The following is a 23,742-nucleotide window of genomic DNA, read 5'->3' as shown; positions in this document are numbered from 1 at the left end:
CGGGCATAGTCGGGGTGTCTTTTTCTTGAATGTGGGCAGGTAAAGATGGGCAAGGGTTTCCTGTTACTTTTGAGTATTAAAGTCGATCGAAGGAATGTTATTCACTTGGGTATCTAACTTTCTAGAGCAGCTGGAAGCCAGTGTTCGACCTTCCAACTGCAACCGCGACCATGCGCACCTCTCTGCTTTCCATGCCGGCTTTCGTGGCATACACCGGTGGCCTCGTCGTAGCCGCCGATGTGTCGGCCCTCTCCTCTTATCTGAAGGCTGCCTCGGCGAACATCTTCCCCGGTCTTAAAGCAATTTCAGTGGACGTCTGGAAGAACCCTGAGATCGGACTCGACGAACACCATGCCCACGACCTTGTCGTCGACTACTTTACCAAGGTCCGGCCGGGCGAATGGGAGGTAACGCCACATGCTTTTGGTATGCCAACAGCTTGGAAACTGGAGTTCGAGTTCCGCACACCCGCCACGTCACCTAACGAGAAGCTACCCGTCATCGGCTTTATGGCTGAGTATGATGCCCTCGTAGGGATCGGCCACGCATGCGGTCATAATCAGATCTTGCTCAATGGTTTGGCAGCCGCGAGCATGGCGCGGGAGGCCCTCATCAACCTCAAGATCCCCGCCCGTGTCGTAGTCCTCGGGACCCCCGACGAAGAAAACGGAGCGGGCAAGTGTCAACTGCAGCAAGCGAATGCGTTTGAGGAGGCGGATGTTTGGTTCATGGCACATCCGACAAATTCCAACGCGGTGCAGCCTATGAACGCGCGCATCAACGCGCTTTCTGACTTCCGAGCCGCCACCCATCATGAGGCGGTTCGGAAGGCATACGATGCGCTTGTTTCTGTTCGCGACCTGGCCGCTGGAGGGCTGCCGGGGACATCATCATCTGTCGTTCCGGTCGAGGAGGTGGGCATGTTTGAGTGCAATGTGGTGCAAGGCGAGATATCGCTGGGAATCAACGGATCGTCGGTCGAGGCGGTTCGGCAAACTGTGTCATCGATCCTCGATAGCACCTACCCTGAAGTCTCCTTCACTGCAGCATACGATGCCGACGGCGGCGTCAACCTGACGGCCATCGGCCCTGGCGGCCACGCCTCGGAGAGCACCAAGGGCCCACTCGTATTAACCATCGAGACTTTCCGCGTCCTCTCTGGGCAACCTGATATCTCGTTCTATCTTCCAGGGAACACGACCCTAGGAGCCCTCGGCATCATCTTTGACATTCGCTCACGATTCACGCACGATATTAGCTCTGTTCTCAATGCCGTCAAAACGGCCATCGGCGACAAGGCAGAAGCCATCGACACCGACACCGTCTACCCTGCCCTCGAGGTGACGTCCTTCATACCCTCCCTCTTCATTGACCTAATGAAGTCGCCCGACTTCGGTTCGCAGACGGATTGGCCTATTTCGACCTTCGCGCCTGCGTCTAGCGACGCGGGCTGTGTGCAAAACGCCGTCGTCGATCCAAACACGCATGCACTCCTGGGCGCCGAGAAGGTCGTTTTTCATCCAAATTTCAACATCTGCGCCCCGGACGGCGAGTGTGCGTTCAACCATGAACCGGACTTCCACGATGTTGCTGGAACCGAATATAGCTACACCCGGACGGAGGTCGTTGCTCGTGGGTTGGCTCATTTGGCCGTGCAGTTGCTCAACGATCCAACTATGATGGCCAATGCGACTGCTCTTCTCGTCAGGCAATGAGATAGACAAGGACGTTGATATGTGATGAGGAATGGGGCAAGGAACTAGATTAATTATAGCATTACGATCTATCTCTAAAAATTCAACAGCGAAATATGTTCCTAGTTTCGCTTCACCTTTCGCGCCTTCGCCATTCTCAAAGCCTTCCCCACCTTGCACCGGCTCACCTCCGTCAACCGCCCATCCAATGCGATGTCAATGGGCGATGTAGACTCAATATGCCTCACTAGGACCTCATCCATGGTGTCTAGGATCACTAGATCCTCAAACGGAGGGTCGAACATGTTGTCTCCGCCGCCAGCCACAAAGTCCACGGTGACAACCTTGTACTCGGCCGTTTTGTCCAGGGGCTTATCCCCAATCGTAACAGCCACGAGCACATTACTCGTGCTGTTCTTTGAAGCCGGCCCATATTCGATGCGAATACCGCGGGAGACCTGTAGGTAAGACGTGACCGCCTTCCCGTTGTCCACATTGACGCGGGCGATGATGCCCTCCAAGACCGTCCACAGCCTTTCTCCCGAGAGCGTCACTTCAACCACCGCATTGCTAAAGGGGAAGGCCGTGAGAACTTCGCCACGGGTGATGGGCCCCTCGTCGATCGTGGCCCTGACGCCGCCCGCATTGATCAGGGCGAAGGCGGGTGCGGTCTCCTCTGGCGTGGTGGCGTTGATGCGATAGGTGAGCAATGCACTGCGCGTTTTAGCATGGGTACTTTCGCCTTTTCGCTGGGCATAGTAGGTACTTACTCCGCGACAAAATCGCCCAGCAGGCATTCCTTTTGCTGGCACGTGGACTGGTCGAGGACCACGTTGGTGAAACCGACCTCCTCCTTCGCATATTCTTCAAACGGACCACGCCACTCGTCAATCTGCTCCTGCAGGTCTTCGTCCTGCGCCGTCGTGTTGGTGAGGTGAATTGGGGCGCCGTGGTATGCCAGCACCTTACCCTGGGAGTCGTAGGTCACATCAATGTAGCCCAGATACTCGCCCCAACGATACGCCGTCACAATGAACACTTCGTCGCCGTCCTTGTTCTCCACGATGGTCGGGTACGGGCCGACCGCGCCGTCAAAGTCTCCAAGGGGGGTGTGGCTATGCCCGCCCATTATGAAATGCAGGCCCGTGGTCTCCCGCGCTAGGCGCTGGTCCTCATCGTAGCCAATGTGAGTAATGGCGGCGAGGCGAGTGATATTGGTTGTTGCGTGGATCAGGTCGATGGTGTTTTGCACCGCCGCAACCGGGTCAGTAAATTTGGTGCCCTTACCAGGCGAGGAAATGCCCGGTGTGGTCTCGGTCGTGACGCCAATGACGGCAAGGTCGTACTGCGGAAAGATGTGGAACGGCTTGATGGTGCGGTTGAGGACCGCGTGGTCCGAGACGATGTTGGCGCTCACGATGGGGAAGGTGAGGTTCTGGAGGAACTCGCCGAGGTGGTCATCGCCCCGATCAAACTCATGGTTGCCCAGTGTCATTGCGTCGAAGCCAATCTGGTTAAGGGTCTCGGCAATCTTCTCCCCACCGTAAAAGGAGAAGAACATGGTGCCTTGGAACTCGTCGCCCACGTTGAGCAGTAGAGAGTCCGGATGCGACGGGCGCGTCTCCTTTAGCACCGTCTTGATCCGCGCATAGCCTCCAAAACAGCCACGCTCCGGCTTTGTGCAGTCGGTGCCAGACGACGAGAATTCATCCAGGTGCGCGTGCACATCGTTGATGTGGTAAAATGAGATGTTGTAGTTGCCAGCATCGTCGATGAAACGCTTGTTCAGCTTTCGGCTGACGAGGTGGTCTTCCTGACCGGCGAAGGCCGTGCCGAGGAGGCAGGCAGCGGCAAAAACAAACTTCATGGCCATGATGGTTTCCGCCGCGCAAAGGTCGTCAGATGTAAAGCGCTCACTGGATGTCGCGAGCAGATCGCCTGGCCTTGACGTGGCACTGTTGGTGGCTCCAGAGACAAGTTCGTCCTGGTCTGCAGTGTAACCACAGAGGCGGTCCCGTTCATATATCGACTTTCGGATCTCACAAATGGATTTGCCGCTTGCCGCCTTCCAGGTTCGTAGACCCGTGTCGCTGGGGCGGGTCCCAGCGGCACCCCCCCTTGTCTGCTGTGAACTTTTTACCTTGGCGAACACTGGGAAACGAATCTGTGTAATTCGTACGGAAAACAAGGAGGTTTCAAAAACCTCGACTTCCATTGGGCTGCCCTATTTGTAACTCTCCTGTTTCTCTCCCTCTGCCTCTCATTTTCTTCCCTCTATCTCTCGTTTCCTTTTCTTCCTGTTCCCAGACATTGATGGTTCGGCGCTGGCAAAACAAACAAGGGTTAAATCGGACCTCTCACAGCGCTCGACACGCGTTGATATCTCTCGATTGTGGGATTCCCATGCGCTGTTACCTTCCGCTTTCGGGACCGGGTCCCATCATTGGTCATCCAAGGTCGTGGGGCAAATTGCAACCTGCCAATCTCCGCCAACAGTCAATGATCGCCAGAGGATCGACACGTGGGAGCGAAGCGGCCCACGTGCAATGGCCCAACCCCTGGATTTGACAGCTACGGCAGAGGATATTAAAAAGGCGAGAAGACGGTAGAAAGGAACCCATTGTACGAAGTATCTAACAACGCTTTTCAGTTGGCACATTTTGTGCTAACCCCTATTCCCTCTCTATCCGCCTGCCCTCTTGCCATCGCTGGCGGAAGCGTGATGGTTGTGGTTGGCGCAGACCCCCTCCTCCCTCATGATGTCCTTCCCGGTCCTGCTGTCCGTGTTCAGTATTATTAACTGTCTGGTCTGTGTCCTCTGCCCGGAGCTCTGTAGTGCTAATATGGAGTGTGCGCTGCTCTATAACGTTGTTCTTGTTCTTGTTGTCCTGAGTAGCAAGCTGCGAGAGGCCCAAGGGGTCCCTGGGTTGCCTCCGCTTTTTGGGTGAGGATCCGATGGTAATGGCGGTGCCACCTTGGTCTTGGTTTTGGTGTCGTGGTGCTCTGCCACTGAGTGCCGACGCACCAAATATCTTTTCAACGAGAGGGAAGAGGCAGGGGATACAAGCCCCAAAAAGGACGCAGTTAGCCTCGATACTATGCAAATATGGGTTAGAACTGCCGGGCGCGGGTAGCCGGGGAAACTCACTTTGTCCAGAGGACGAGGTCATCAACAGACCACGTATAATCCAACCGGGCGGGGACCACAGTTAGAGTATAATTATTATTCATACTCCGCTATGCCCTAGGGCGTGCCGGACCCTCTGCTATTTAGTGTACAGGAAAACCGTGCCCTCCCGGGCCGGGTGAAAAACCCCTACCAACAATCAAGGAACGATGCGTTCTGGCGAGTCTACGTATACAAAGAGAGGAGGCCTCCTAGCCTCCGAACGGGGGCGCTTCAGGCCGCCGTTCCCAGCTCGAGCCTCCTGGCCAAGCTGTACATCGGCAGCCTCCCCGAGTCCATCAGCCAGTCGAGGATCCTCCTCGCAAGCCGTGCAGTCGTGGGATTGATACCGTGTAGAACTGAGTAAAAGTCCCGTCGTGTCCGAATTCCAGAGTTCTCCCATCTTCGAGTCAACGGTGGGGCCAAACACCACACTACCAGGTGTTCGGCAGTCTCTCGTCCCTCGCCACACTCGCAGGCAGGCGTCAGAACCTCCGGGACTTCGCGTGTAAACAAGTAGTCCCGTAAGCCTATTGCTCCCGTCCGGATTTGAATGAGCAGTGAGCTTTTCGCCTTGCTGAGACCGTCATGCCTCCTTAGGGTTTCGTTCCGGAATAGCGTCTCCCGCTGATGGTCAAAGTCGTCCGCCGGCCTGGTGATTGCTCTGCCGTCCCGTTCCTTTAACCACCTCGCTCTCCAGGCCTCTTCTACTGCCTTGTCCGTGTCTATGGTTCCCCCCGTCCAGCGCATGATCGTGCCCGCGGCTCTCTCTACCGCCGTGGGCCCTTGAGGTCTCAAGGTTCGCGGTCGGCCCCTGTTGCCCCTCCTCGAGTTGAGTCTCTGCTGTATCTTGCGGCAGGCGGTAAGGATAACGCTCCCCGCCGTCTTCTTGCCGCCTTGGCCGTCGTCCATATTGGGTTGTTGGAGTCGGTTTTCGAAATCTGCAAGCCGTTTGTTTAGGTATAAGTCCAATGGTGGTACCCACGTCTCTGTCTCGAGGTTACGGATGGGGGTAGACTTAAAGGCTCCCGCCACAATCCTCAGGCTCTTGTTCTGGGCCTTCCCGAGGGCCTTGGTGATGCCTTTCTTCACCGGTTCGCCTCCCACATCCGTGGGAATGTGGAACGACGATGCGCCATAGGCCAGCGCTGACCGGATGCACTTTGTGTACACCTCTCGCGCTTTGGCTAGCCCTAGTCCCCACGTCGATGCCGCTAGCCTCGACAGGGCATAGCTCTGGGTCCTCAGCTTCTTCTCCACCGCCGCAAGGTGGGCTTTCCAGTTGAGCTTCCGGTCCAGCCAGACTCCCAGGAACCTGGCAGACTCCTTCGGTCTGACGGGGCTGGTGCCTCCCCCTGGGTTAGTGAGTTCCAGCTGGTTTGTCCACTGCCGTCGTCCCTTGTTGAAATGGATCAGTTCGCTCTTTTCCGGGGCGAACTTCATCCCCCGACTGTCCGCCCATCGCATGCATGTTTCCCACGCCGCCTCCAGTTGCCGGACATTGGCCTCGGGGTTTCGACCAAACACCAGGAGGTTGGTGTCATCCGCAAACCCCGTTATAGCCAAGTGAGGGTGCTCGTCTTTTAGCTGCTTGTATAATGAGGAAATATAGAGGATGAAGAGAACAGGGGAAAGGGGTGAGTCTTGGGGGACCCCTGCCCGAATTGCCGTCGGTGCCGCCGTCTTGCCGTCGAAAAGAAGGGTGGCCTCTCGACCAGTCAACCAGTCTCTCGTCCAGAGGACCAGCCACCTCGGGTAGCCCATTTCTCGCAAAGTTGCTAGCAGTCGGGTGTGGTTGACCGTGTCAAAGGCTCCTGAGATGTCCAGTTGCAATAGGGACGCCGCACCCTTCTGTCTCCACGCCTCCTGGACCTGGGCTGCTACTAGCCGGACAGCCAGCTCTGTGGAGCGGTGTGCTCTGTTCCCCATTTGTTCATCTGGTAAGAGGCCGTTGACTTCTGCAGTTTGAGTGACCTTCCTGGCGACCACTGACTCTATTACCTTCCCTAGGGTTGGCAGCAGAGCAATGGGCCTGTATCCCCCCGGGGTCTGATACACCGGCGGAGCCTTTCCTGGTTTCGGTAGTACTACAGTCTTCGCCCTCTTGAAACGGTTCGGAAACCATCCTAGCTCCAGACACCTTGTCGCCAGAAGGGCCAGCACTTCAGCTAACGGTGCTCCGCACGCCTTCAGAAGGCCCATCGGGAGCAAATCCTCGCCTGGCGCCTTCCAGGGGCTTGCTCTTCCTATCGCTTCCGTGATCTCGGTCGGCGTCACTGCTTGTACAACGTCGAAGCCCGGGTTCCAGCTGCCCAAAAAGGCTTGGTCTTCCACGTCCGTCAGGTTGGCCGGTGGGTCCGGGAAGAACCTCTCGGCCAGCGCGCTGGCCTTTTGGTCGTGCGTTTAGCCGTTACCTGTCCGGAAGAGTCCTTAAATTCCGGCAGCCTCGGTGGTTCTGGCGGCAAAAAGCTCCGCAGCCTAGCCCATCTTTCCAAGCTCCACATCTGATCGGGCTTCTTTGCCTCGCTTGCTTCCTGTAGGCTGTTTCTCCAAGCCCTCGTCCGTGCTTCGCGCGTTGTTCTGGCGAGGTCCTTGAGCCTTTCGCTGAGCTCCTCCCAACAGTACTCTGCCCTAGTCTCCTTCGCCAACCTCTCGGCTCTCCTGGCCTCCCGGGCGGCCTGCTGCACCTCCACAGTCCACCAGGGAGAGCTGTAGCTGCAGCTCGCCTTCTTCCGTGGAGTGCTTTCCCCCGCGACCCAGGTGAGACATGTCCATAATTGTCACAGTGTATTGGCATGTCCGAGGGACGGCGTGCCGCGGGGATTCATAGCCCGTTACTCAATCGTATTTACTAGCCTCGAAGGCTAATTAAACGTTTAACAACTCAAGGGCCCGGTTATAAAACAAACTTCTGGTCATGCACTGAGCACTGCGTCCGCCACAAAAGGTCAAAGCCCAACCTGCCTGAGCTTCCATCGTTAGGGTGATAAGGTGATAGGATATGAGGACATACTAAGCGAGTATCGTCTCGTTTGGATTTGAGGGGGGTGGCGAAGTTGTGTCTTGTCGTGCTCGAGAAAGTAGGGCCTGAAGGCAGTCATGACGACAGCACTGGAGCCCTCGCGCACGGCTACTTCGCCTTTCGGTTACGCAGCCAAGCCGAGCACACCTGTCGATTGATTCTCTTCTAACCCTTCGTTCAATCTACAATGGTTCCTTGCGTTCTATGACTTGGCGACTCAGTCTAGGCATCGGCGTAACAACGGACGCCTTCTAGACCGACAACCTAGAAGTGGGCATGACTCTCGAAAGCACCTAAACTCTGCCTTATCTTGGAGTTTTGGCGGAAATAACCCGGGAGGATTGCAGTACACTTGTCAAGGGATCCTTTTGCCTACTTATCTCCGCGGGGCGGGGGGTTATAGTGTGGTGGCTGGATTCCTCGATATACCGGCCTCTTCCTTCTTACACAGCTTTACCAAGGATTCCAATCTCTCCGCTTCCATGGGCGAGGTGGTATAGCGGCCGGGCTGCCTAGAACAGTAAACCGTGCCAATTTGTCTCTCAAAGACAAGCTCGTATATAATACAGCGGCATCACATGACAGCGGTCTCTCAAGATCTTTCATCTTCCTTCGGCTACATTCTTGACAGCAGGCTAGGAATGCCCACAGCGATTCTGCAACGACAGGTCGCTATGGATCCCGGATACTTTCATTAGGTACACGTAGGCGATATTATGAGTCACCCTTAAAAGTCTATACGCTCGATGATAAAGTGACGGACCTCGGCGGGTTCCTAGTTATTGCCCACAGGCGGACGTACGCATGCATGTTTGTGATTTTATAGGTGTGTTGCCTCCGTTCGCTGGGTTCTGTAACTATGTACCTACCTTGGTAGGTGTTTCGATACATACCTCGGTATTAACGCAGGTTTGGCTGGTGCCTCCCGGTGGTTCAGGGAACATGAAACCTTGACCATAAGTAGCTCGGTCTGCATTGGCTGGCATCAGTAGCATAGAAGAACTGATTATCCAGGCCCCAAAAGAGGGGGTTAGGAGGTAGCATGGTTCAAGTTGATATAATGAGTATTCCCCTTTGAATTAAATTATAAATCTTAGCCAAGGTAAAAACATTAATTTGTTATATTACAACCCGCGCCCTGCCTGAAAGCAGAGAGGGCCTTTCTTCTGCGATTTGCATTCCTCTTGCCCAAATACACCAAGGCGAACTTTCACCACCACACGCTCATTGAAGAACCTCCAAAGGGTTCGTACGTTGCTTCACGCCACTAACATATGTGGCTTGTTCCATCTCCGGCAATGTTCGCCATCGCTGCTGGAACTATAGGTCCCCCCTGTGGTGGGTGGTTTTTGCAGCATAAACGCGGCGCGGTAACCGCTGGACCCTGGCGTAATGCCGCGAGGCCACGCCTTTTAAGCCTCTCAGTAGCTCTAAGGTCATCAACGGCTAAAGTGCCTGTCGGAGCTTTCCATCTGGTAATGAATCAGGCCCTGGGGCTAGGTACCTATGGTTGGATCACTTCGGCTTGCCACCAGCTGCCTTCATCTTGGCAGCCCTAGCAGCCCTCCACCCGGGGCACTTAATTCGCAAAACTAAGGGAAGAATTAGTAACCTATAACTCCTTTTCCACAGCAGAGCTACCGCAATGATGCACTTACCGATAACCGCCGACCCAACCACGACAAGGTCTAGGATTGCTAACCCGGTGAAGCACCACCCGCTCCCCATTTTGGACACCAGGGTGGGAATAATGACTGCTGCAATGGCGGCGCCAGGGTTACGTAGCATGTTGCCCAGGGCGAAGGCGCCGGCAGCCTGTTGGGCTACGCACTCGGTAAGGAACGCGGTGGTTGTGATAAAGACCCAGTTCATGCCGAAGCCAGCTGAGAAAAGAAAGATCAGCATTGGTCCGATGCAGCGTGAATTCCGGCGCTTGAGATGGAACTCACTCAAAAAGGTCGCAAATAGCACCGCCGCCGGATGGCACGAAAACTGTATCAGCCACCCATACATGACGCAGCCGGCAACGCACACTAGCACGCCCCAGATTTGATCGGCTAGTCGGAACTCGGGATCGACCTTGCCATCAGGCGCCGCTTTTGCGGCCCTTGCGCGGCGCCAGTCCGAGAAGCGGCCGCCGCAGAGAGATCCAACGATCATGGCGACACCTACAGCGAGGAAACCCGCGCCGACAGCGGCAGACGACCAGTGATATCGTACCGCAAGTTCTGTTGGCAGCTGGACGGCGATGGCAAAATAGGTAGAGTAAAGCAGGGCCGTGTTTATGGTAACGATCCCTATGGGAGGGTAAACAAACAGGCGCCAGTATCCTTTGAGAGTCGGCTTGGGTGGTGGTGGGCCGCGCGCCCAGGATGGGGCTAGAGGAGATGACAGCTGAGGCGGCCAGAAGAAGAAGCCACGGTTCTCGTAGATAGCGCCGTTGCCAACGCGGGCGCGGAGCGTCTCGGGGAGTGCGAAGAGAATGACGAGCCAGAGGGCGAACCCGGAGATGGCTGGTACGCAATTGTAGTGTTAGCCTCAAGAGCTTGAGCAGGAAACAAGCAGACAGTCAGGGATAACACACCGAGAAACCCAAATATCCACCTCCAGTCAACTTCTGCCAGGGCACCACCGAGAACGGGACCGAGGACCGGGCCGCACTGAGGGCCTGTAAGAAAGATGGACATCGCGAATGCTCGGCCCTTTGGTTCGGTGGTCTTAAGTCACGTTAGGGAGTGGTATTCTGCAGGTGAGGCACGGGCGTACATACATCAGCAACCGAGCCCGCCCCCATGGAGACGACAGCGGAGGAGCCAAAAGCTTGCACGATGCGTAAAAACACTAGCGCTCCGTAGTTGGCCGGAACAGCGGCGAGCAAGATATTCGAGCCGATGTAGACGGCGATAGAGATGAGATATAAGGGTCGACGCCCCTTCCAATCCGCAAAACTCGACCAGAAAAGGGGCTAAACCAAGTGGTTGTTAGACCATGCACGCGAAAGAAGTTAGGATATATTGTCTTTCTCACCCCAAAGGCAAAAGTCAACATAAACACCGACACGGTGATGTTGATGGCGGTTGCGCTAGCTTGGAACTCATGCTCCAACACTGGCAAAGCCGGAAGATAGATGCCACCTGCCAATGGTCCGAAAAAGCCCGCCACCGTGATAACGATGAGGATGAAGCGACGTCGCCATGGTACAAAGGCAGAATACGGAGGCGGGGGGCCACCCGGGCCCTTCTCTGGGTCTGCACCTTTCTCCGGGTCCGGTTGCCCCGGCGGCGTCGGCGTACTAGTAGGAAGCATTGGCTGCTTGACGGCGTTGGTTTCGGCGTGTTCTCGCCTAAGCTTCTCAGATAGCTTCAGTGAAAGCGGGTTTTCGGGAATATTTATTTGTGCGGGTGGTTCTGCATGCGGCACCAAAGGCGTTCGGTCGGTGTCGGCCATGGTGGTGGGTATAAGTGGTTGATGGGTCGATGCATGTACATGTACATGTACCTCTCTCAAGGGACTTCGGTAGAGTCAGCCGTCCACGTTCGGATACGTGAGACCCCGTTGGCAGTGCAGCCAACACTGAACAAATCGGGCTCGATTGGCAGCTGCAGCGACCCTGTGTGGTACCAGAGAACGCAGATCCGCGGTCAGCGTCCCAGGGATTAGTTACTGGGGGGCGATTGCGTTGAATTAGGATTAGTCAAGCGAGGCGAAGGAAACAACGAAATCTGCTCGTATCTGCTCGTATCTGCGCGCAAAGGAACTAAGAATACTTCTTGACGAGGGTTAGTTTTGAGATGGGACGAGCAACGATACTCAAGTATAAGGTAGGTGGCCTAGGCTGCATTTTGGTTTGACAGCCACCGTGGACTCCAACAAAGGCCGATGAGGCGGTGTCCAATGCTCCACCCTGAAATCCTCATGAGAACTTAAACTTGCCCAGGGCTAGCTTCATGGCGAAAGGATTCATCCACCCCGTGTGTTGGGGGGCACAGCAAGATCCCGCCCGCATCCGTCGTCCCTTCTCCAATAACCCTGCCCCCCTGTGGCCATGACTCGGGCTCTTGACGACTGTTTCTTGGCGCACACAGGGACTGGACAATTTGGAAGTGGTGCCCGGCCACCTCCATCTTTGCACGAGCCACTGTGCTGGGTATTTCCGTCGCTATTTTCGGCGCAACGGTTAGCTACAGACACCCCCTGGAAGTGGGCTCTGGCCGACAAACCCCTTGGCCTCGACCCGCGGCTGGGTCCTGACCTGCATAAGGTACACAATTGCTGTGAGCACTCGAGCAAAGGTTCCCGGCGTCGAATCGGTCTTGCCTCCGCGACATGGTTCGAGATATAAACGTCCCACCATTTGGGCATCCCCATAGGTACCTTAGTTTCCTGACCAAATTCGACACGGGCAATTATTTGTTCACAACCGGGCTGTCAAGATCAATCGTGACGGTCGCGACCAGCGCATCGTAACAGCAGGTGGTCCAAGATGCTCGTCTTTGTGGCCGAAGTAGCCATCCTGGCAGCCTTATTTATGGCCCTCATTTACTTTGTCTTCCTCCTACCGCCAAAATACCCAACCAACATTCCCGCCGTTCCTTTTTGGGTTGCCCTTTTACCTTTCTTCAAGGATGTTGACCAATCAGATATTTTCCGCAAGTACATCGAACGGCCGCTCAAGACCCATGGCGCCGTGAAGCTGTTCTTCGGAGCCCAGTGGAACATCTTGGTGCACAAACCCTCCTACGTCGCTGAGATATTCAAGGACGAGAGCATTTATCAGAAGAGTGGAAACCAAAAGAAAATCCCGCACAGTGTCCTTGCCGACTTTCTAGGGGACAACATCATTTCCAGCCACGGAGAGGTGTGGAAAGCCTACCAATCCGTCGTCAAGCCCGGGCTACAGAGGAACTTCGAGGCCGAGAAGATCGCCCAAAACGCAGACCGCTTATGCGGCCTTCTCAAGGAGGCCCAGCTCCGAGCAGGGAACGGGGGTGTTTCGGTGCAAGAGCTCTTGCAACGGTACTCGGTAGCCAACTGCTCTGAGGTGGTGCTGCAAACCAATCTCGACGTAAGACTTCGACGCGAAACGGGTTGAGAAAACAACGCTGACCAGTCACTAGGCTCTGACGTCGGCCAACGCGCCCATCAACCTCTTGCAGAGTGCCGTAAAGCGCGAGATCTTTAAGCCCATTTTCATGAACTTCCCGGTTCTCGACAGGTTCCCGTTCCCGAGCCGCACCAGGGCGCGGCAGGTGGTAGACACGTTCAAGAACGAGCTCAAACGTGCCCTCATAGAGAGCCAGGAGCGCAGCCTCAGCCTACCGGCTTCAGCCCCGACTTCTGACGGCCTCGGGCAGCGGATGTTGGCTGCAAGAGAGTCCGGGCTGTGGGACGAAAAACAACTCCTCGACAATCTCACCGTTGCCTTCGTGGCGGGCCAAGAGAATCCGCAGCTGTGCATGATCTCGACGCTGTACCTCTTGGCAAAACACCCGGTAGGTTCCCGGTAATTCCAATTAAGGATCCATCAGCAGCAGCTGACAGGCCATGCAGGAGGCACAAGCTGCGCTTTTCACCGAGCTCCAGAGCAGCGGACTGGACCGGTCCCACTTAGACCCGGACGTTCTCCAAGAGATGCCTTTTTTGACGTCGGTGATTTATGAGAGTCTACGGCTGTTCCCACCGATCGGACAGCTGGTTAATCGCAAGGCAGCTGAGAACGTTTTGTTAGGCGGCGAAATTGTTATACCCAAGGGAACGTATGTGGGTTACAATTGCTACTCGACCAACAGGGATTCGGCTGTTTGGGGGCCACGGGCCGACGAGTTTGACCCAGGCCGATGGGGAGACTCGACGGTCGCCATTCAGAAGCAGTATCGGCTACGGAGAGCGAGAGCTGAGTTCATTAGCTTTCACGGTGGTCGGCGTGCATGCCTAGGCGAGAAATTTGCCATGCTGCAGATGAGAATCACGTTGGCTACCCTTATCCTAGATTGGAGTTGGACATTGGACCCGACTTGGGTTGATAGAAAGACACCCGTAAGTCACTCCGCCTCGTTGCTTGAGTATGTCTTCAGCGGTCTAGCGTTGTTAACGAGATTCGGGTATTAGGCCGGGCCTCTATATCCCCGGGCACTGAGACTCGTACTTTCAAAGCGGAAGAAGGATTCTTGCTAGAGTGAGCGAGGGCGGCGAATAAGCGCGACCTTGGATGGATGGTTGACCCAGAGTGAGATTAGAGAGTTCCCACAAGCTAGATCACAAATAATAACGAGGGCAACGTCCCATTTTGGAACCAACGCAAAGCTGTGATATTTTCGGTGCATGACGTGGTAGGCGTGTCACCTCTAGGAATCTCTGACCGAGCTTTTTATCGATCGTCAGCTTGATGCAGATGGATAGACAGTCGGTGCCTACTACCCGAGTACGATGCCGTTAGTCAACAGGTTGCAGCCACAGACTCACCGCGTCGGGTTTGTGTCCCCTGCCATTGAAATTCCATTTGTTCGGGACATGTGCTATGGGGTGCGAATTGCGAGCTCTGAAAGGAATCGCAGCTAAATCTCGGTTCCGTAACCACTCCAGAGATAGGTACAGTCCCCGCAGATCTAAGCTCGATAAAGATCAGTTGGATAGCGTGGTCCTCTCCCCAAACCCACGTGCACTACCTGGAAGTCCATTCTTCAGAGTTCAGCCCCATCCGAGTCGGCCAACCCTCGAGATGTGGAAGCCGGGATTGGCCAGACCTGTTGTGCTGACCTCGGTTTGGGGCCCAAATTCTTGGATTCGGCGCTGTCGTTCGTATCAGTCAGACGCAGGTGCATGTGTCCAGGATGCCGCCACTGTTCGGCCGCCCTAAATCTCGATGAGCACAGATTGCGCCATGTGCGGTTGGTGTTGTCAACCGGCCCGGCTGCATCGTTGCATCCTTTCGGGGGCTGGCCAAGCCACTGCTGCCCATCGTCTCACATTGTACCCGGTACGACGCCGAGGAAGGGTTCGTTGTCACCGCGGGTCAGGGATGTACCGACCCACAGCCACCCTCCAACCGCCAACCGGGTCGGCACGGCGGCGCCAAGATGTGCAAGACGACCCTGTCCGAGTTCCCCCTGTCGAACCTGTCAAGGAAACAGTGGACACAGGATGAAATCCTTGGCGCGGGTAGGCCCACTAAGAATAGCGTAGCACTCGCCACGGGAACCCGGGACTGATGCTCAGCCCTTCTTGAACTGACTAGGGTCAAACTTTATTTGGGGTGGCCCGGAGGATGGGCGAATGGGAGTCGCAGTAGCGGCAGTGCGTCCAACAGCATGGCTGACAAGGCCGCTTGCAGCAATGCTCGACGCAAAGACATCGAAACAGCACTCACGGCGGCTTTCTTTAGGTATACACTGCCAGGGGCCAAGACTTCGCTGGTGCTCGTCTGATTACCGAGTCGCGCAACATGGAAGGACAGGGCAGGCGCCAGCCCGGCTCCAGCCCCTTTGGTAGACCGCAGACCAATATTCCTCTCCGGGCCATGAGTGAGGGCTCGTGCCAGCGGTTTCCTTGCCGGCACTGGCTCCGTCCTTGAATCCTTCATCCAGACACACCCAGTCTGCGTGGGGGCTGTGAGGGTGCCCAAGATACCAGACCGGATGCTCACCCGGGTATAGAAGTGCGGCACATGGACGGTTTCTCAAAGGCATTTACTTCCATTCATACCATCACCTTCAAACCTCTATTTAATATCACTTAATCATAATATCTTTTGCCTTGCCATACTCCAGCGGCGCACACCGAGCTTTCTCAGCAACCTCACAACCGTTACCATGGAGTTTTCTAACGAAGGACAATCATTCTACCATCGTTTCCAAGGTTCTTTCCTCCAAAGCAGGGACGGGAGGCTCCTGCACAGCACCGGCCCTCGCCAGCAATGGGTTCATGACAACTGGAACGCAATTCAGTCCGGTTCCCAGCCGCTTCAAGATTCGAATGTCAGGATTTACCAAAACCGTCAGGCGGCCCAGCACAACAACAACGCCGTCATGGTCAACAGTCAGCTGCCCCATTCCAACGACATGGCGTTTGAGGAGTTCTTTGTGCAGTTGATCCTCGACCAAGCGGACCTTTGCATACGCTCCCGGCTCTCACGGACAACGGAAAGCGATCTGGTGACAGAGCAGATTGTAGACCTCTTTGACAGCTACCTCAGGTATCAGGGCAAGGACGATAGGTGGGCGTTGGGCGGGCGGGGTTACTTCACCGAGCGTGTCCGCCATTTCACAACCCAGAACGCCCCCATTGAGCTTTGCCTGCCTGCCTTTCCCTGCAAGTCGTCCAACGGCGACAAGGTAACCGGGTCTGATCCGGACCTGGGGGAGGAGCTTGCCCTTGAGCGCCTTCACGGATTTGTCGAGGCCGTCGAACGGGTGTACGAGCCGGGTGCCAAGATGTGGGTGATTAGCGACGGCCACGTCTTCAGTGACTGCATCGGCGTCAACGATGCCGATGTCGATGCGTATGGCGAGAAGTTGAAGGCAATGAACCATGCTGTTGGTACCCGTATGGGTAATTCCAACCGCGTTGGCTTCAAGTCCCTTGTCGACCTGTTCCAGCTCGCGACTGTCGGTGCAGAGGAGGGGCTCTCCAACCTCACCCGGCGACTCAACATCCCCGCTATCGACCATCATGTCAACACCAAGGTGACCGAGGAGGCAGAGCTGTGCCGGCGGATCCTGATGGCGGGATGCGGACCGCGAAAGGGAGCAGTCCGAGCCAAGATTGACTCAAAGGACCCAGCCATCACGGCACTTTATCGTGGTTTCTCGCGGTTCATGCTGGAGGACCTGGAGCACCACCCCCATACCCAGAACAAGAGCAAGTCGCAGCAGAAGAAGTTATCCTCCAAAGTAGCCTTTGAGATGATTCTGGTAGGTCCTTCCTCGAGTACTACCGGTCTGCACGGGCACTAACTCGGCAACAGCGCAACCAAGCATATTCCAACCTGGTGGAGATGCTTTTCCCGAACCACGTCCGACTATCCATCCACGCGTAAGTCCTACCCTGGCTCAGGACCACCCCGACCCGCTAAACCCCGCTAATTCGCTCACCTCCGCGGCAGACACAACAACGCCGGCCCCAAGTTCGGCATCCAGCTCTTCGACCCGTCCCAGGTCAGAGCTGTCGAGGCCTTGTCGGCGGACGGCGAGCTCATGACCTCGCTCGACCTGCTCCATATCCCCACGCCATGGCACAACTCGGTCGTGCAGCTGGCCGACAGCGACGTAATTCTCGTAAGCAAAGCCAAGCTCGTGAGGGCAGCGCTGTCGGCGGGGAACATGACGGGCGGGCTGGTTGGAGCCCAGAGCGGGAGAGCGCACTTTGCCCTCGAGAGGACAGCTACTCCTGTCGCCATTGACTCTACCGAGCCGACCAGGCCTACTGTACCTACTGTCCCCGAACAGGCGGTGCAGGCGGTTGCCGCAAAGAAGACTTCGGTGACTATTACGGTGACCGTCATGGCGGGAGAGGAGTTAAAGCATGATGTTCCTCCCACACCCGGAAAGCTTCAGAAGCGTACAACCTTTTCGGACAAGGCCGGCGCCGTTGTCGCTGCCGTGGTCCGGCGCAACACGGGCAGCATGCCTTCTGGGGAGAAACAGTCCGGCTCGGCGAGCCACAGGTCCTGGTTTGGAAGGCTACGGTGGGTCTTGTCGCTGTTTTGGCCTCGTGGTGTCTGAAGGGCCGGGGATTTTGGGGTCGCATGACGAGCACTGGATTTGACTTGAGAGGATCGGATTTCTTGAACCGAGCTTATCTTTTTTCAACGCTATCCCAGAGGAGTCGGGGATAGCGCTGTTTTGAGCCAGTTATCTTGCACCAACACCAGGGAAGAACGCATTGGTGAAAAGGAATGGGGGGTGGGGTTTGGACGGGCATACAAGGGTAGTCAGGCTGGAGTTGGGGGCTCAAGGCATTCATTTTGGGAAAGTTCCTTTGTTCATACACCCAGGCAGTTAATTACTTGGCTACGGTGTCGCCAGCTGAAGATAGCATACCTTGCGGTTTAGCCGCAGCTCGCCAACTTCATTATTCGTATTCAAGTTTGCTCGCCTTATGGTGTCTTATCAGGGACTGCCACATACGTGTTTTGGATGTTTTGCAGTGCCGGTGTCTCACCAGCGGCGATCCAAGGCGGTGCCGCCAACCAAAGCAACCTGGAAACGAGGGAAGCAAAGTTGGATGGTCAGCGGGACCCGCCCAACAAACCCAACAGCCGACAAGGTGCCGGCCGCTGGTTGCAGATGGGAGAGCGAATCTTGTGCGCCGCCACAATCTGCTCAAATGCCCGCAATTGGCTCGACTATTTGTTTCCCATGCGGCAGGGACGACCGACACGAGCTTCCCAGCGAGCCCATTTTCCATTTTCAGTTCTTTGCCAAGGCATCCCACGCCGTTCTTGCATGGCACGGCAGGTGTAAGACACGCATCAAGAGAGAAGGCATCAGTCGTTCGAGAAAGGGCCTTGCCTCTTAGCTGCTGCAGTTTTCTGGTTCCACCTGGCAGTGCACAATCCCGGGTTTTAAACCACCGATCCGCGCCTCTGGAAACACTCCTTCCCGTTCTTTTTCGTTTCTGTTTTTCACCGAGTATTATATCCAGCCTTGTGTGCCACTCCCAATTGACGCGGCCATTCAACGACAACCCCATTGATAGCACCACATATCCTTGCTCTTCAATCCCAGGAACCCTCACACTCGACTCGCTCCCCGGACCCAATTTCGACATGGACGGCATGGACCATGGTGGAATTGCCATGGGGGCAACAACGACATCGGCCGCTGCTGCCGCTGCCACAGGCGCCAGCACGGGTGGCATGGGCGGTATGGGGAGCGGAAACGGTTGCAAGATTTCCGTCGGTTGCCCGACCTAACGGCGCACTGTTTTACCAAGCGCTAACGAACCAGTTATAGATGCTTTGGAACTGGAACACCATCGACTCTTGCTTCCTCGCATCGTCTTGGAAGATCACGTCAAATGGAGTCTTTGCCGGCTCTTGCATTGGCGTAGTATTGCTCGTCATCTCGCTCGAGATGTTGCGCCGCGCTGTTAAGGAATACGACCGCTTCCTTATCAACAAGCACCTCAAGTCGCTTCCCGCCGCCGCAAGGTCATCAAAAGCCGGATCCGATGACGGGAGCCCGGCCCCCAACTGCGCCCCCTTCGTAGACAAGGGGTACCGACCAACCTTTTTCGAGCAGGCCATCCGTGCGCTGCTTCACATGGTGCAGTTCGCTGTTGCTTACTTTGTTATGCTGTGGGTGCTCCTCGTTGCCATGTTTACCATTGCCTTAACTGCTCCAAAAGTCTTGCATGCTGACTGGTTCCAGGCTTGCCATGTACTACAACGGCTACATCATCATTTGCATCTTCCTCGGGGCATATATTGGCAGCTTCATCTTCCACTGGGAACCGCTGGGCGGGTACGTGTTCCCCATCCTTGCCACCTGAGCCACGCTTATTAACAGATGGGTAGTGGGCAGCAAACCAGCGCGTCAAAGGAGGCCACCGTGTGTTGCGGCTAAGTCGCCTCTTGGTTCATGGGCAAGGGGTTTATGATGGTTTTCTTTTTACAAGCTTGCGACCATGGCTTGATTCCTTAATCCTCCCATGATTAAACCTACTTGATCCAGGTTGCTCCAGGCGCAGGATCCGATCGCGGCGTTGATTTGTTTGGAGCATATATCTAATTCCCGGTACATCTCACAATGGTCCTATCACCCAAAACAGGCAGATTGTCTTGCCCTCTCTGCCTAGTGAAGAGTAGCACCACCCAAGATAGTGAACATGTCCCCCCACACCCGGCGGCTAGGATTAAAATTCCTATCATTCATCTCATGGACCGCGATCCTACTCTCGAGTTGTCCGATGTCGTGGTTGCGGCGACCGATAGCGGCTGATAGGGGCAATATCTCATGCATTTCCGGCTTGCTTCCCGCGCCGCGATGTCACACTGCGGCAATATGCGAACCGCTTCCCAGCCCTAAGCTTCTGTCACCGAGTTCGCCAATGCCACTCCAGCAAGCCAATGGGGCGGAAAGAGGGGCATTCAATCTAAGCCAATTCTCGCCAAACCCGGGATTGGCACACAAGCGAGGCAGCGCGGCAACCGGAAAACAGACGAGAGAAGCGGTCTGCTTCTCATGTCGTAGGATCAGCGAGAAACTCAACACGTTCATCCCGATCCGCCGATTGTTGGTTCCCCCAACATTCTGCATGGCAATTTCGCCGATTCCTGAGCTGCAGGACAAGTCATCGGCACCAGCCTTCCTGTCGCATCGGTTCAAACCCCAATCTAGACATGCAGCTGATCCTACATTACCACCAACGGCTCCTACACGCAGGGTGTTTCTAGACCCTACCACCTTTCCTCGTGGCCGCAACGGGAGGTGGTTGCAGCCAAGTCGCCAAGGCAACTCCCAACTTGGTGAAGGCTGCAGCCGGTCAGCCCAAGACCAAGAGATACTGATCAGGGCCCGGTAGAACCATGCGGAAGAAGACATGCAGTCATGAGGAACGGTTCGCAACCGGGTTTTCGTCTCCTCCGTGGCGATGAACGGTTACAACCCGACAACGTCGCAACCATTTGATATGAAAGACTCTTTCTTGGTTGGCTGGACTTGTCCCGAACACTTGTCCCGAACTCGGCACCCTGCCGCGCAAGAAAAGCTCCGACTTTTGAGCGGAAGAATGACGCATAGGCTGGGATGCCCATTCTTCCGCCGCTGTTCGCTTGACTCGCAACCGCCAAACAGGAAATGGCGTGCATCCCTCGGTGAGCGAGCAACGCCGAGCGTCCCGACAGCCTTCGCCGACCATGTCCATCTTCGGCCCGGGTCGAAAGCCGAAGCAAGTCGATGACAAAAATCCTTCTGGTCCTGCAGCTCTCGGCTGCAGGCCTTATTGTATTTAATTGACGCGGCAGGTACGCCAGCCACTGGGAATGGGCAGAGATTGGAAGCTCGAAGTCCAGAGCCTGCCGCCAAAGCATGATGGGCAACGGAAGCCCCTCTTGCATCCGCGCCCTCGATGAAGGGGCGCTGTCCCCTTACCCTGTTGGCTGATACTTGACGCTTCACGAGCTACCTGTTGCAAATTCGGCCCGTCTTGCCGTCTTAGTGGGGAATCCTGAAGGTCCAGACAACCGCATCCTGGGATTCTATTCCTTAGACATCATCTCTCGGGACCTGAGCCGGATGTATCTAACATGTAACAATACTTCGCATATCCTATGGACGAAGTTACTTGGGAGACCCAAGTGCCGTTGCCGAGATGTCCCTGGACCCGCCTACAGTCTCGCATATACATCTTTTCTCACACCCTTGCATACATTATCATCGACTTGGCCTATGGACATGCCAAAGCACAACACGAGCCATCCCCTCTCCATCAGCATGCCGGTGCCTAGAAATCCGGCCTGCCGCCACAGCACAGCGGAGACCGGCTAGGGCGGTTCGCTCACTATTCTGGCCCTCCCCATCCCCCCCCCCCCCCCCCGGCGCGTTACCAACTCACCTCCAGCAGGCGTTCCAGATAGTGCGGCTCGCGTCACTTGTTCCAGGACCTGTTACTTAGAGGGATTCTAGCAGTAGTGAGCGAAAGTTTAATGCCGACTTCATTGTCAATATAAAGTCGCTCAGTAAACGAGAGAATGTAATATTTTGTTTGATACAAGCTATTAAGTTACAATCACTCAACGACGAGTCAATAACCGAACCCTTCTATGAGAACTTGACCTTCTTGGCGTCAGAGTCGATGATGTACCTCTTGCCCTTGACTTCCGTCAGACCGTAAACCCGGCCGTTTCTTCGCTTATCGTAGCTCAGATCCTCCGGGCTCTGAGGGAAGAAGCCGGCGTTCTTGTACGCAGCTTTGCCGGGGACCCAACCCCACATGTCGCCGTTGCTCTTGCCGTTACTCCGCGAGATGTAGATCTTGCCGTTCGCTGACACGGCGCCTTGCATGCGCTCGATGCCGACACAGTAGGCCCACGTAGCCTTGGCTGTCTTGCCGCTCATCTTGAGGCGTCCGGTCGACTCATCAAGAGGGTACTTGGTCATTCGCACCGGGACCGTCGTGTTGGGCTGGTACTCGCCTACCAGAATGGTGTGCTGATCCTGGGTGCGGTCTAGCGCCATGTAGGAGAAGCGGAATGGGAATGAGGAAGACCATTTGTACCATCTAAATGCGTTGAAGAAACCGTCAGCGGCGTTTCATGTCAAAGGGGCAGGGGGAAACGAGCCTGATCTGGGGAATGACGTATTTGTATCCTGCTGCCGTGTATTTACTTCCAGCTTTGCCTACGGGGTCGCCCGTCTCGACCTGCCAGATGTTGGCCATGTCGAAAACACGGATGCCGTTCTTGGTATCCACCACCCACAACTTGTCGCCGTACCACATGATGCCGCCGGCGTGGATGGGGACCTCGCGGAAGTTGTCGGCCGCGTGGGGGTAAACCAGAAGTGCGTGGCGGTACTTGTCGTTTGCGCGGTCGACAAAGGTTACCCGCGCACTCTTGTCGTCGTTGCGGTGCCAGCTCACGATCCAACCGTCTTTGCCACCAACAGTGCCGCCCTCGCTTGCATCGGCAGTGGAGGAGATGCCCTGAGGCACCCATTTCTCCGTGTCCAAGTCGTTGAAGCCCGTCTTTTTCTCCCACAGCTTGCGGCCTGCGCTGTCGGTCGTCATCTTGTGGTTGCCATCGTTGAAGACGTCAGCCACGGAGACCTTCTTCAGCTTTTTGGACAGCGATGCGACGTTCGCGTTATCCGGTTGTTCAACGAGGACAAAGTCGGAGCCAGTGCGCGACTTGTCCGCGGTGTTGCAGTTGGTGGGGCTGAGAGCAAAGGTGTTGGGCACCAAGAGCGCGGTGGCCGCCGCGAAGATGATGGAAGGGAGTTTCATCGCGAGTGGTAGGTTTTGGTGTGAGAGTTAATGCGGCCCCGAGTGGTCTGGAGTGTTCGGAAGATTGAGGGTGTGTGCCATCTTCATATACCCGGCACTTCAGGTGTTGTCTCATTTTGTTCTCGGTCAACGAGTGTTCTGTGGTAAGACCGGATAGTTGGGGCGACGAGATTTCCCTCAGTAAGATTTGGAAATGTGACAGCGACGATGTGAAATGGGACATGTTGCTCCACTAGATACCATGCTTTGCGCAGTCCATTGCTAAAAAGGGCAGCTCGTAACAGGGGCTGGTGTAAGACCATCCCGATGAGCCCCTTACCTCGGCATTCTTGGCGAGAGTTTAGCTGCGACGGAGCAACGCTGACCCGACCGCTGAAGTCCTGGTCCAGGTCCCCGGGCTAAGGGAATCGAGAGGGACAGGCGGGCAGAGAGCCCGTTAATTAACACCGTGAGTATTTCGGCCAACCACTACTACCAACCGCGCTAGAGCTGTATAAGGGCCTGTACCCGTTGTGGGCGAGGTAACTCTTCGTGGTTTGGCGAACGGTTAAGGGGAAGGTTAAAGGGCGTGTGGTCATCGATTTGCGTGGTTTGAATCGCCAGACAATTACCCTCTCCCTTTACAGGCGGAAATTATCAACAAGCTGCGCGGTAAACGGTATATTACGGCAATTGACGCAACAGCGTTTTTCTATCAATTCGGCGTACATCCAGCGCATCAAGACCGATTTACCCTGATCAGCCCACGCGGACTGGAACAGCCGAAGGTATGCTTGATGAGGTACCGCAACTCGCCCGCGCACGTCCAGCGGATAATGGATCAGCTGTTGAAACCGCATCAGGATTACGCCTGCGCGTTTATCGACGATATTGTGATCTACTCCGACAACGCCGAGGAGCACCTGAAGCACCTCAGC

At 55.7% G+C, this 23,742-nt stretch overlaps 8 protein-coding genes across 8 annotated transcripts; 3 read left to right on the top strand and 5 right to left on the bottom strand.

Moving 5' to 3' along the window:
• Positions 1-170: 170 nt before the first annotated feature.
• F5144DRAFT_603593 (uncharacterized protein) lies at positions 171-1,715 on the top strand (the record flags this gene model as incomplete). The annotated part of the gene is made up of 1 exon (XM_066791292.1): positions 171-1,715. One exon carries the CDS (start codon positions 171-173, stop codon positions 1,713-1,715), a length of 1,545 nt encoding a protein of 514 aa, XP_066640700.1.
• Positions 1,716-1,816: 101 nt separating this feature from the next.
• Positions 1,817-3,561, bottom strand: F5144DRAFT_494589 (Metallo-dependent phosphatase-like protein; the record flags this gene model as incomplete). The annotated part of the gene is made up of 2 exons (XM_066786042.1): positions 1,817-2,408; positions 2,465-3,561. 2 exons carry the CDS (start codon positions 3,559-3,561, stop codon positions 1,817-1,819), a joined length of 1,689 nt encoding a protein of 562 aa, XP_066640699.1.
• A 671-nt stretch (positions 3,562-4,232) lies between these two features.
• Positions 4,233-4,981, bottom strand: F5144DRAFT_575494 (uncharacterized protein). Its single transcript, XM_066789081.1, has 2 exons — positions 4,843-4,981; positions 4,233-4,790 (listed from the first exon to the last, which is right to left on the bottom strand). The coding sequence occupies exons 1-2, from the start codon at positions 4,923-4,925 to the stop codon at positions 4,367-4,369; spliced, it is 507 nt and encodes a 168-aa protein (XP_066640698.1). The 5' UTR covers positions 4,926-4,981; the 3' UTR covers positions 4,233-4,366.
• A 3,947-nt stretch (positions 4,982-8,928) lies between these two features.
• F5144DRAFT_575484 (major facilitator superfamily domain-containing protein) lies at positions 8,929-11,736 on the bottom strand. Its single transcript, XM_066789080.1, has 6 exons — positions 10,910-11,736; positions 10,653-10,847; positions 10,467-10,599; positions 9,832-10,395; positions 9,541-9,765; positions 8,929-9,474 (listed from the first exon to the last, which is right to left on the bottom strand). The coding sequence occupies exons 1-6, from the start codon at positions 11,327-11,329 to the stop codon at positions 9,398-9,400; spliced, it is 1,614 nt and encodes a 537-aa protein (XP_066640697.1). The 5' UTR covers positions 11,330-11,736; the 3' UTR covers positions 8,929-9,397.
• A 629-nt stretch (positions 11,737-12,365) lies between these two features.
• Positions 12,366-17,601, top strand: F5144DRAFT_493225 (Pyoverdine/dityrosine biosynthesis protein-domain-containing protein; the record flags this gene model as incomplete). Its single annotated transcript, XM_066785958.1, has 8 exons — positions 12,366-12,947; positions 13,000-13,374; positions 13,433-13,948; positions 15,264-15,366; positions 15,535-15,536; positions 15,649-16,791; positions 16,875-16,912; positions 16,983-17,601. The coding sequence occupies 8 exons, from the start codon at positions 12,366-12,368 to the stop codon at positions 17,599-17,601; spliced, it is 3,378 nt and encodes a 1,125-aa protein (XP_066640696.1).
• A 1,046-nt stretch (positions 17,602-18,647) lies between these two features.
• F5144DRAFT_493847 (Ctr copper transporter family-domain-containing protein) lies at positions 18,648-19,446 on the top strand (the record flags this gene model as incomplete). The annotated part of the gene is made up of 4 exons (XM_066786001.1): positions 18,648-18,776; positions 18,835-19,178; positions 19,252-19,344; positions 19,398-19,446. 4 exons carry the CDS (start codon positions 18,648-18,650, stop codon positions 19,444-19,446), a joined length of 615 nt encoding a protein of 204 aa, XP_066640695.1.
• Positions 19,447-19,736: 290 nt separating this feature from the next.
• F5144DRAFT_265974 (uncharacterized protein) lies at positions 19,737-20,809 on the bottom strand. The gene has a single exon (XM_066783584.1). It carries the CDS (start codon positions 20,422-20,424, stop codon positions 19,870-19,872), a length of 555 nt encoding a protein of 184 aa, XP_066640694.1. The 5' UTR covers positions 20,425-20,809; the 3' UTR covers positions 19,737-19,869.
• A 483-nt stretch (positions 20,810-21,292) lies between these two features.
• F5144DRAFT_575465 (uncharacterized protein) lies at positions 21,293-23,216 on the bottom strand. Its single transcript, XM_066789079.1, has 2 exons — positions 22,164-23,216; positions 21,293-22,102 (listed from the first exon to the last, which is right to left on the bottom strand). Exons 1-2 carry the CDS (start codon positions 22,823-22,825, stop codon positions 21,643-21,645), a joined length of 1,122 nt encoding a protein of 373 aa, XP_066640693.1. The 5' UTR covers positions 22,826-23,216; the 3' UTR covers positions 21,293-21,642.
• Positions 23,217-23,742: the final 526 nt, after the last annotated feature.

Source organism: Chaetomium tenue (assembly GCF_020726465.1).
Source record: "Chaetomium tenue strain MPI-SDFR-AT-0079 chromosome Unknown F5144scaffold_5, whole genome shotgun sequence".
Taxonomy (NCBI): Eukaryota; Fungi; Ascomycota; class Sordariomycetes; order Sordariales; family Chaetomiaceae; genus Chaetomium; species Chaetomium tenue.
This window is presented reverse-complemented; position numbering and strand designations above follow the sequence as displayed.

What these genes read in the sequence shown, in the direction of transcription:
- F5144DRAFT_575494 (XM_066789081.1), bottom strand. Translation starts at nt 4,925, where the DNA reads ATGAATAATAATTATACTCTAACTGTGGTCCCCGCCCGGTTGGATTAT. An exon ending in GACCTCGTCCTCTGGACAAA is followed by an intron (nt 4,791 to 4,842) that starts GTGAGTTTCCCC and finishes ATATTTGCATAG; the next exon opens with TATCGAGGCTAACTGCGTCC.
- F5144DRAFT_575484 (XM_066789080.1), bottom strand. Translation starts at nt 11,329, where the DNA reads ATGGCCGACACCGACCGAACGCCTTTGGTGCCGCATGCAGAACCACCC. An exon ending in GTGGATATTTGGGTTTCTCG is followed by an intron (nt 10,396 to 10,466) that starts GTGTGTTATCCC and finishes ATTGCGTACCAG; the next exon opens with CCATCTCCGGGTTCGCCCTC. An exon ending in GCTATTTGCGACCTTTTTGA is followed by an intron (nt 9,766 to 9,831) that starts GTGAGTTCCATC and finishes TTCTTTTCTCAG; the next exon opens with CTGGCTTCGGCATGAACTGG.
- F5144DRAFT_265974 (XM_066783584.1), bottom strand. Translation starts at nt 20,424, where the DNA reads ATGTCTTCTTCCGCATGGTTCTACCGGGCCCTGATCAGTATCTCTTGG.
- F5144DRAFT_575465 (XM_066789079.1), bottom strand. Translation starts at nt 22,825, where the DNA reads ATGAAACTCCCTTCCATCATCTTCGCGGCGGCCACCGCGCTCTTGGTG. An exon ending in TACGTCATTCCCCAGATCAG is followed by an intron (nt 22,103 to 22,163) that starts GCTCGTTTCCCC and finishes CAACGCATTTAG; the next exon opens with ATGGTACAAATGGTCTTCCT.